Source organism: Colias croceus, chromosome 9, assembly GCF_905220415.1.
Source record: "Colias croceus chromosome 9, ilColCroc2.1".
Lineage (NCBI taxonomy): Eukaryota > Metazoa > Arthropoda > Insecta > Lepidoptera > Pieridae > Colias > Colias croceus.
Window position 1 is genome coordinate 10,679,240 of NC_059545.1, and position 12,082 is coordinate 10,691,321.

General features: G+C 33.2%; 1 protein-coding gene across 2 annotated transcripts; it reads right to left on the minus strand.

Annotated features, from left to right (window-relative positions):
• Positions 1-3,786: 3,786 nt before the first annotated feature.
• Positions 3,787-11,508, minus strand: LOC123694514 (disks large-associated protein 5-like). Of its 2 annotated transcripts, none has more exons than XM_045639969.1 (9): positions 11,490-11,508; positions 11,249-11,346; positions 10,246-11,167; positions 9,074-9,219; positions 8,580-8,738; positions 7,830-7,986; positions 7,129-7,322; positions 6,459-6,533; positions 3,787-5,540 (listed from the first exon to the last, which is right to left on the minus strand). In XM_045639969.1, the coding sequence occupies exons 1-9, from the start codon at positions 11,494-11,496 to the stop codon at positions 5,139-5,141; spliced, it is 2,160 nt and encodes a 719-aa protein (XP_045495925.1). In that variant the 5' UTR covers positions 11,497-11,508; the 3' UTR covers positions 3,787-5,138. The 2 variants fall into 2 exon arrangements, with proteins under 2 accessions (XP_045495925.1, XP_045495924.1); XM_045639968.1 differs by having other exon boundaries at positions 9,934-11,167.
• Between the last annotated feature and the right edge of the window lie 574 nt (positions 11,509-12,082).

Genomic DNA, 12,082 nt, shown 5'->3' on the forward strand with positions numbered 1-12,082 from the left:
GCCTGGCCACAGCAAATCTCCCCTTCGAAAACATTGTTATTGTTTACATTTCTAGTGGATTATCCGCGAATATATCACTACTTTACCGGCGCGCTTTACGCTTGGCTTTACGCTTCCATTTGACAGCGCGCCAAGACTGTACTATGAACTACCTATACCTACTTTATAGTTTATGTATTGCCAGTTAACAATTTTCCACTAAAAAGGTAATGCTCTAAATATATTAAATTTCTGTCAGCTTATTCCAATATGTTAGTGTCTTTGGTTACTGTGGTGTTACCTTTTATGAATTGGTTTAGCAACCAATTATCTATAGTGCCACAAACTTATCTGACCCGGTGACAAAAACTGGAACTACGTGCCGCCATTTTGAAATGTCACATTTTCACAGACTTTTCACGGAATATTTTGTTTAAATAAAAAGAAAGCGACATCAGTGACACTGTCACCGGGTCAGATAAGTTTGTGGCACTATACCTATATAAAATTTCATACAGATACGATCAGCCGTTTCTGCGGAATAAATATGATAAAAACACCGCTTTTTCCAAATAAAGAAAGAAACAATTAAATTCGTGTAATCGTGATATACCACAAAATTTTGAATTCAAAGAAAAAATTCACACACGTGTCAGAAGTCAGATTCATGGATACCAAAATCGTCACCTTATTGCATTCTGTGATACAATAGCCATCATGCGACATTTAAATTTCTCTCAACGCGTTTAAAGAAGTTTCACTTCAATATTTTACAAATATCGTAAATGCTCTGACACAGGCATTACTACTATAGCTCGGGGGCAGATTATAATGTGAAAAATATCACTGTTGCATATTGTGTCTGCGGGGAATAAGTATTTTATTCCAGAACTGAATTTGATTTTGTAAATAGTATATTAGTGTTTTTGAAGTGACACTTCTTTATCGGGGTTGGAAAAAAATTTAATGTAAAATTTTTTCGTTACGCGAGACATTTTTCCGTTACGCGCCATCTTTTTCTTATCCCTACCACGCGTGATTTGACGTATTTCTGTAAGGTTGCTTATAGTAAATTATTTTTTGAAAAATAAGATCATAAAGAAGTTTCACTTCTTAGGTGTGTACACTAGTACACCCACACATTTTTTTTCTTAACGCTAACAGACGATATTTAACTTTTTTTTGGAAATTGGTTAAAAAGAGAACCTATTTTGTATTATTTAATAAGTATGTCATTAACAACAAAATTCATAAAAAACTTTTTCCTGAATCATATAGGTATTAGATTCACACATCCTCTCAGTCTCAGTAACATTTCCGCCTTATTTGTAGGAATCCTCTTCGCGCGCTAGTCATTTAGGTTTGCCAAATAGCGGTTCAAATTACCACATCCCACTGAATACGTACGTTCTCGGCTCCGTTTCAACTTAAATTTGCATAGGTTTACGTAATCTGACCTCTTGTTATCTTCAGTAATTCCTCAAAGCATTGTAATTATTGTTATTATAGCAACCTTAATAATTGTTCTTGTGAATACTCTTCTACAAAATAAATTCGCTCAAAATTATACACTCATTATGCAGTTTTGTTTTCTTATCCATATAGTATATTATTATTAGTCTGTGTCCATATTATATTATTTTACGCATCGCATAGATATTATTTTTAACTCAGAAATAATTAACAAAAACAATTAATTCGACGTAAGCCTCTTGCCTCTTGGTATGGATTCTGTGGTACCTATGGAACCTAATGCAAATGGTTGACATAATATCTGTAAAACCACTGTTAATCCTTACTCTGGCATTTGACCAATGTACACGGATGAGAGAAATATTCTTCTTTCGTATATGTCTAAAATTTAGACACATTATTTTTATCCTAATTGTCTAACACTCCTGGAATGTTCATTTATATTTTTTTAACAAACACCTAAAGCGCATGAATTCGATTTTAATGCACTTTAATAATATTTATTTATACACACATAAAACATAATCCTATTGTAATGTTTTAAATTGTAATGTTTTAACATTTCACCATCCCTCGAAAGAATAAGAAGGAATTAAGAGGAATACCTTCGTTCCTCGCGCACCTTATAGTCCTTACACAAACTGAGTACCTAAATAAAAAAAGTAAAAATTCAACTCAGTGTGGAATTATGTTACCTATGTCATAGACATGATTGTAAAATGTAAATGTTAATAATGCATATTTAAAACTTTATATCTCCTTGTTCCTCCGTTGTCCAATACCGAGCAATTTGGCAGTGTGCTAAATAGGGCAATGGTTCGCGCCAGGACGTCTTATCTACTATCATACAAATTGGCGCTATTCCCGTATTTTATAGCACAGATAACATCAAAATTTCGACTGACATTTTCAGTGGTTGATTCAAATGGTCTATACCAAGTCTATACTCTACAAGGAAAAATGTATGGGATTGACCAAGAATTAGATAGACCACGTGATCTAACGCGGCGTATGTCAATCCCATACATTTTTGCCTTTTCTAACTTCGTTATCGTTTTTTAATTGTTACCACAATATACAGATACATACAGTAAGGAAACTTCATACAAAATGTTCGAAATGGCTCCCCCCCCCATAAAGCGTGTTTTCGAGGGTATTGAAGGGGATCGATAGTAGCGGGTGACACATCCACAGATTTTGAATATAGTATGGAAAAAAGTTTAAAGTGATGTCATTTCACATTAAATAAATATCGATTGTTTCAGTTTGTAGCCCTTTCAATAAATATATATCTGTATCGTATCTGACTACAAGTTAAAAAGAGACTATTTTTTAATTTCTATAGATATGGCAGTATGAGTTTTAAATTATGTTGACATATTTTCTACCAAAATGATAGCTACAAATAGTACCTATTAGGAGTCCAGTCTGTTTAAAGACCGCATCTATTTTTTACGCAATCTAGAAGAGCACGAAAATCTAAAAAATGGAAACCTTAAAAAATCTTGTTTAAATTTATGTGCATAATTACGTAAATATTAGGGAAGAAAAAGATAGATATTATAATAATTATTGTATTTTTATCGATACGTGACTTTACCACTTTGTCAAGCACTAAGCCTGTCAAACTATTTTCTTTTTCATCCTAAAACAAAAAGGTTATATAAAAGGAGGTTCTATGTTCGTATAATAATAATTTTAATTTATTTTTGCATATTTTGTGTTTTTTAATTTAATTTAATTTATCGTTTTAAAAATAATTTAGTAGGTATACCTACATACAAGTATTATTAATTCTGGTTTAAAATAATTATTGAATACTTATATGTATCATACAAATATCAAGCATTATAAATAATTTAGGTAGGTACCTACATTAAAATAGCCTTCGGCGTCCAAAAAAGACAAGATTTCGAAATATAGCACTGAAAAAAACGTACCTATTTACTTTTACAAGGTATATATTTTATTGAGATTGTTTCTTCTTGTAAATTCATATTTAGGCTACACCATTTTTTAATTTTAACGGGTTTTAATCTCAAAATTACCACAAAGTCAACTGTGAAAAAAAGCAAACAGAAATATACAGGCCGAATTGATAACCTCCTCCATTTTTGAAGTCGGTTAAATATCAAATAGGTAACAGCCCTATAGCTATACGTCATAATTTCATCGCAGGGGCTTAGTTTCATGTACGTAGTATATATCTGTCAACTGTGTTGTTACTTTGTCTACGGCCCCAGGACTGATAAAATCGTTCACGATATCAGATCCCCGAGTGCTTCAAGCCGGAGTGTCCACTACCATTAGTAACTATTTCAAATAAAACAATACTTAAGTCTTAAATCTTTATTTATATAAAATTATACATTACAATAAACAAGGCACAAACCATCACACAGCAACATTCCACAATTACTTCTAAACTTTAAATATATCAATGTCATAATTATTACAATACGAAACTATCTACCGAACAAAAACCACTTTGTTGATATTTCTTTATAAATGTTTCATCCCATATTATGTATGGGGAAATATTATATTTTTCAATTTTCATAATCTTAATAATGTTTATTGCTGGGGCTCCAATTTCTTTACAGTCATTAGGATAGTTACATAATATGTATACTTTTTGTAATTAATTAGTACCTATATAAAACCTTGAATAGTTTGTGTGTTTTTATTTAAATTATAATATTATAAATCTAATGCTCTAATGAGTTATAATATCACACAAATAATTGATAATTTTAAGAAAGGAATCGGTTTTTACAAATTAATGTTACAAAAAAAACAGTAGGAAAGGTACTGATAGGAAAGATTTTTTTTTATATCAAAGCATAAGTTTATAATATTATAATATAAATTTAAATATATTGCGTGTCTAAAATTTACCCCAAACTTATTAGAATAAAATTAACATAATAAAAGATACATGATTCTGAACTAGACATTCAAGATATAAACAAAAATTAAATATTTAAAACACATTCCCACTGTTACAACTATTTTAAAACAGTATTAATAGATCCATTAATAATATTAATTATGTCAAATGTTATTAAATTAAATCAAAATCATAAACAATGTCATATCCAATTATTAAGGTCAAGGGTAAAATTTTAACAAAAAATGTACAGAAAGTACTCTGCACAAAATGGCAAAAAATTAAGAACATAGTTTTTTTGGAAGTGTCAGTTAAAAATACATAACTAATATAATGGTCCCGCCGATTTCAACCTACGCGTCAATATATTTACCGTAAATTCCTGTTTTTAAGCTTTGTTACATTGAAACAAATCTGTTTATCAAACTTAATTATTATCTTATTCACTAGTAATTTAGTAATATGGCAATTTCAGATATTTCTAAACTGGTCACAATGATAAACTACTTATTACCAAAACTTCAGTCAGTCAGTCAGTTACTTAATTTATAAAAAACATAACATGACATATTCTGTAATGTACATAAAAATTTAAAACTGATACTACCCTATTGAAGATAAATATAAAAAAGCACTGGTACACAAACCTCAAGTATACTTCCATACAATCTTATTCAATCTAATCTAAAAAGACTATCATTTCCTGCAACCTCAGCTCAAAATATGCTACAACACAATAAAATTTGAACCATTTCACTATCACTATTTTCACAGAACTTCCAAATACACTAGTACACTATGCAACATCAACGAGTGACTTCTTCCTTGTAGCCCGCCGCGGACGTGTCGACGTATTCAAGTCACTCTCTTCTAGAATCTTCTTTACCACAATATCTTCTTTATTCGGCGTTTGCAGACTCTTCCGTCTATTCCTGGTCATGATGGGACTCTGTTCTACCGCATCTTGCCTGACCAACTTCTTTCTGTTCTCCTTTTCGAGATCCATACACAATTCCGTATCTTCCAACTGCTGTATTCCACTCATATCCTTGTCTATGGAATTATCTAGAATGTCCGTATCGGAACTGTCGAAGAGAACGCATTTTATCGATTTTTTCGATTGTGCGGTGCCCGATTTTAGAATGCTGCGGCCGGGTGTCGCATGTAGATTTACTGGTGTGAATTGTAGTAGGTTCTCCTGGAAGAAAAAAGTTATTCAATAACTTTTCTAATGGAACAGAAAAGTAAACAGGGACAGTAATACATTATCTTATAGAAAACTGCAAAAAATCTTACTCATACAGCTCTTAGTAAATAATAATCGAGAATTTAAATGTAAATGTAAAATGTTAATGTGTAATAATGAAATGAAATAAAATTAAGTTCTTTTATGAAGGTAGGAAGCGAAAAAATTGAGTTATTTATCTCATAAATACAGGAGATTATATATAAAAAAAAAACAAATTGGAATCAATATTACAACAATTAATTCTTACAAAGTTACTAAAGCTTGACCACAGTGGCTGTAGGGCTGTATAAGTATTTGTGCGGCGAGGCGGGGGAGAGTACCGATCGTTTCGTTTCTTTCTAACTTCTCAGTCGTGCTCTTTCTTACCCGGTCCCGCCTCACCGCACATACCTACACCGCCCTATAGCCACTGTGGTCAAGCTATAGTAATATATACAGGGTGTCCCACTGTTGGTATACTAAGCTCAAAGGAGGTTATTGTTTTACATACGCCGAGTAGGTACGTAAAAAATACTTATAAAATTCAACTTCATTCATTCCAAACGCATTTTTTTTCAAATAGATGAATCCTTAAAACTCTTTGTGTACACCCCTAACAAGCAACCCGCTCAACTTTGCCATCAGCACGTGAGCTATCGTTTAAGATTATGTTTTCATAGACAAAATGCTCACATTATAGAAGCGGTATATGCCGGCTGCGCAAAAGCTAGAGAAGAAAACATGGATTTTTCAGGAAAAATGTAGCAAAAAATTTTTGACGTAATTTTGTTGTTTAAGTATTTTTTACGTGATCAGTGCATGCAAAACTACAAGTCCCTTCGCACTTAGTATACCAATAGTGGGACACACTGTATATTGATTACTTACATTATCAGAAGTAGGTTCTTGTTCCACATTCTTGCCGAACATAGAGGCGCGCAGCATTGCGAACGATGCGGAATTCTGGGAAATTGTCTATTATTATTTGTAAGAAAGACAAACAAACAAAGAGCAGTTAACTTTTATATAGTACACAGTTAACTTTTATATTGATGTTATTTCTCAATGCAACATTTAACATTTCAAACATTGAAAACTGACAAAAGTTGCCTAAATTTAACAAATAAATGGCGTGCAGTATTCCTTTACACTAAAATGAGTAGAATTTCAATACAAGTAAGCTATTACGAGCGTAGCACCACAATATACAGATACAACCAGTAGGGAAACTTTATACAAACGTTTGAAATGGCTCACGCACACAAGCGAGCGTGTTTATGAGAATAACCAATAGTATCGCTTCAAACGCTAAACGCTTCAAACGTCATAAATGAAGCGATATGATTGGTTCTTTACAAAAACATCCCCGCACATTATTGGTGGAAAAGCACCCTAAACTTTACTTACGTTATTCTTTACAATTAAATTCACAAAAAATATAACTTGATTGATAATTATGACACAATGAGATTTGTTTACGATGTGTGGTAATTTACTTGTATCTGCGCTTTCAATCTAGACTCCATCTTTAAAAAACACTATATAAACACTCAAATACCTTAGAAGCGGACGCTTTCTTTGCCTCACTCGACAACACTGCTTTCAACAAAGTAGGTTTATTAGGCGTGCTTATCGGCGGGCATCGAACCGGCGACCGCACGCTGAAGAAGCCAGCTTCGAACGTCTTGCTGTCGTCTGCTTGCTGTGTTTCTTCTGCTTTCGGCTCTTGTTCTTTTTTCGCTTTACGTGCGGCTGAAAATTGTCGTGGTTCGTGAGAAAGTTGTTTATTATATATATAATATAGTGTAGTAATTGTAATATAAGTAGTATTGTTTTATTTATAACAGTTCCTTTATATTCTACATAGCCAAAATATTTTTTTTATTGCAATGTTTTAAGCATTGAAGGAGAAAACAAATCGAATTACAACTAAATTTAAAAATATCAGAAAAAACGACTCCATTCACACGTTAGTCAGTTTTCGTGAAAACAGAAGAATGCTGTCTGATTAGTTATATAAAATAATATGTGAAATGATTTCTTTATGTTATGTCCCTTTGTATGCTTAAATCTTTAAAACTACGCAACGGATTTTGATGCGGTTTTTTTTTAATAGATAGAGTGATTCAAGAGGAAGGTTTTAGTATATAATTTATTAAGTTTTAGACAAAGCGGGCGAAGCCGCGGGCGGTAAGCTAGTTCACAATAAAGTATTTTTGTTTTGTTTGTATTTCAATAAGATATGTGTAAACATCTTACCAGCAATCATATCCCTGATCCTGCTTGTAGCCGCCGGTTTGGTGGTCTTCGGCTTGCTGACCACCTTCCTCCTCTGTACCACAGGCTGCTCCTCCACGGTCCAGCTGCGAGCCTTCATCTTGTCTAGCTTCTTGAAACGCATGTCTACGTTAACTACCTGAAATATAACATTACAGTGAAGAAAATATTCTAAAATAAAAATATTGTTTTGTTGTTGCTGCAAAAATTTACAATAGAATACCGATACATTTCTTTTGAAAGGAAAAATACAGTAGTTAGGTGGGTTACGCAAATTTTCACCGCACTATGGCGAAAAGACGCGTGTGACGCATTCCAAAATTATGAACCAATTTTTATAATGGCTAATTCTGACTAAATAATTTCTTTTAAATTATAGTATTGTATAATTAACGATTTTGAAAAAAAACTATTGAATCAATTTTTTGCTGGATAAATTCATGTTCATCTACACAAATTTGATGCACACAATGGTATTGTAAATTATTATTTTTGAAATCTCTAATTAAATCATACTTATTTCTGATCTAGTATTCACTGTATTCAGTTTTTTTAAGTGGATCTTTCACTTTTTTAAAGTGGGGTAATCTTGATATCCATGACCCCCAGGGAAGCCATGGATTATATTGAATTCTTACTGACTGAAACCCCATTGTGTCCCGTCGAGGCACTTTAATGATGGAGCCGCGCGTATTGTTTTTTGGTATTCTTCCGCTATCACTATAATCATACCTGCATAAATACCATATCCCAGAAACCGTGCAAATCAACAGCTGTGACAAGCGGCTGCGAAGGGTCTGGTGTCTCGCACCTTGCGACCAGACCGGCAAACTGCTGGAGTTTCTGCGTCATCAGCAGGCGTGCTTGACCCACCGCTCCTAGAATCGCTTCCTAGAAAGATATATGGATTAAATTTTTATGGCTACAATATGTAATCTCTTTATTGGTCACGGCACCACGCGTGAACGGATAGACTGATTTTGATGAAACTTTTTTTATAATATTCCTTGAAGTACGAGCAAGCTTAACCACACAGGTTTGTGAGAAATATAAATAAAATGCATCAATGCAACACATTGCTTTCATCTGTTGAATTCTGTATATTTTAACTCATTTACAAAAAGCTGTAAAATTGTACTATATACAATTCTTATACATATTCTAAATAATTTGCAGTCAGTTAAAATTCTTATAACTAAAAAATAAAAATAATAGAAATAACAAACCTGAACAACTTCTGGCAAATTAATATTTTGTTCTGAAATCTTATCCCAGGTATCACACAATTCTGATAGCCTTTTGATCTCAGAATTCAACTGCTTTTTGAAATGATCTATGCTTTCCATATCATTGAGATCTTCATCTAGGAGACCTGAAATAAAAAGATAATATGAATTTAAAAATAATAGTATATAATACTAGCGGTCCACCCGGCTTCGCCTGTGGTACATATGAAAAATAGATGTTGGCCGATTCTCAGACTTACCCGATATGCACAGAATATTTCATGAGAATCGGTCCAGCCGTTTCGGAGGAGTATGCAGACTAACATTGTGACACGAGAATTTTATATATAAGATAATCAATATCTTAATTAAATAATTACTGAATATTACAAGATTGTTTATATCCAAAGAACAATTAATTAGATTTTTTTTCATAAAACAAACAACTTCAACTAAATAATAGTCTTATTCATTTTCAAAATATTCTACCTATTGAGTTTGAGAACTGCTACCTTATTTATTAGGAGAGCTATTTACCGAAGGGAAAATGATTTAATTTCTATAGATTTGACCCTATGTAATCAACGTTTCTTCATGTTATATTATTAAAACATGAGTATGGATATGAATATAATATTACTAGATTTCCGCCCGCGGCTTCGCCCGCGTTTTCAAAGGAAAACCCGCATCCGGGATAAAACCTATGGGTTAATCCAAGTTACCCTTTATATGTGTACCAAATTTCATTGTAATCGCTTCAGTAGTATTTTCGTGAAAGAGTAACAAACACACACACATCCTCACAAACTTTCGCATTTATAATATTACTTGGATAGGATGATATGACTATAAAATAACACCTTCAGCAATCTTCTGTTTCATTTCCCTACGAGCATTGTCCTTTCCTCTCGACAGGGTGACACAGGGACTAATTCTCTTTGCCTCTGCTACAATCTGCTCTGGGGTCATCATGACCTCTACAGGAGACTTGGGAGATCTTAACCTTTCTTCGGAACTTGATTCACTCTTTGGTATTGGTTTGAGAGGTGTTCGCTTTACCGGGGACGCTTGATTAGACTTTCGGGCTGTTTTCATTTTATTTTCAATGGGAGATCCCATACTGCTGTCTGAATTTGAGCCCTGTATCATTTTACTTGGTTGGTATTTTTTACCTAGTGATGATCTTGGAGTCCTCTTATTTGCCGCTGGAGATTCCATACTTGTTTCCGAACTGGAACTATTTATGCTTATAACAGATTTCTTCAAATTTTTCTTGTCTGGTGTTTTATTTGCTTCCTTTGACTTCCTAGGTGTCTTAACTTTAACTTCTACAGGAGATGAATCAGTTTCTGTAGAATTTGTGCTGTTGTGTAATAGTTTTTTGATTAGTTTATTAGACTTCTGTGTTTTATTATTGATAATGGGCTCTTTAGATTTTCTGATGGGTTTCTTAACTGGCCCATTTTCCTCACTTTCCATGCTACTTCCAGAGGTAGAAGTGCTATATTGTGTGGTTTTCTTCATGTTGCTATTGAATTTTGCTTTTAAATTGGGTTTAGTGCTTGATTTCACATCTCTATTAGGTGCATGTGGCTCAAACTTTACCATACTGGCTGCTTTGCCTTTTCTTTTTGGTAAAGTAAGAGTAGGGACTGTTTCCAAATGTTTTAATTGAGGAGGACGGAATGTTGCATCAAGTGGTGCAAATGATGTTTTACTTTGGTTTGGTACAGTATGTCTTGTAGCAGAGCCTTGCTGACTGGCCTTGTTTCTGGACTGTGATCTGGTCACCCTTCCTGATGTACTTGGCATCACTTTAGGGGGTGGTGGAGGCGGGACAAACCTAGGTGGTGCATGAGCAACTCCAACTATAAAGGGCTTTTTCTTTTGTGTGGCCGCCTCCTTCTTTTTCTTTTCTTTGTCTTCCTTCCATTTCTCTAATTGCATTCTTCTGTGCTCTATTTTTTGTTGTTTGTCTGACTTTGGCAAGGGGCTGTCTATTTTTTCTAATTGTTGTATATTTCGGATTTTATCAAAAACAGTTAGACGACTACTTCTTCTCCGTTTTATATTTGAATCAAGCCGTCTTTTAACCTGAAATTAATAAAAAAATCAAATAGACTTAGATTATCAGTTCTTTGTCTCTCATATTAACTTAAAATAGTTTAAACATACCCCATTTGCAACGCTGGAAAATTGTACAGGTTTACATTTGTGTTGTTTCTCATGATTCTCATGATTCTGCAGTAATGCAACAAAGTCGAAGCTTTTCTCTGAAAGGTTTGTTAAAAGTTGTAAAATTTACCATAAAATTTATAAATGTCTGAACCTTTATTTAAGCATGACGCTATATGTTTTTCTTAATTCATGATTATTGTGGTTTATTAAAGAGAGAAACAGTAATAAAATTACTTACCCATCATTGAAAACCTGAAAAATAAAAAAACACAAATTAACAAACACAACGAGAAATTTCAAATAAATAACTGTCTGTCAAAAATATTAAATAGTAGGTAACCAGCATTCAGCAACCAAAATCCATAAACAACAGACGATTGTTGGTATTTTCAATCTCGTCAATATTTCTATTATTTCGAACCAGACGTGACTAGTATAGATTTATTTATTGATTTTATTTAATAAATGAAACGATACCAATTTAAATTTCGCACTGTTTATGTATGATGTGCGCATGCCTTAATGCTCTAAGGCGCATGCGCAGGTTTCAATTATTTTATAACTAGTGGTCCGCCCCGGCTTCGCCCGTGGTACGTATTTAGTATCCTATATCCTTCTCCTGGCTCTAAACTACCTCCCTGCCAATTTTCAACTATATCGGTTCAGCCGTTCTTGAGTTATAAGTGGAGTAACTAACACGACTTTCTTTTATATATATAGATTTTAATAACATAAATAATTTAACAATTTCAATGATGGGCCTCTACGGACCTAACGGTAAAGAATACGATTTTGATAAAATTCACCAATTTTGCTATGGATGGGGTGCTA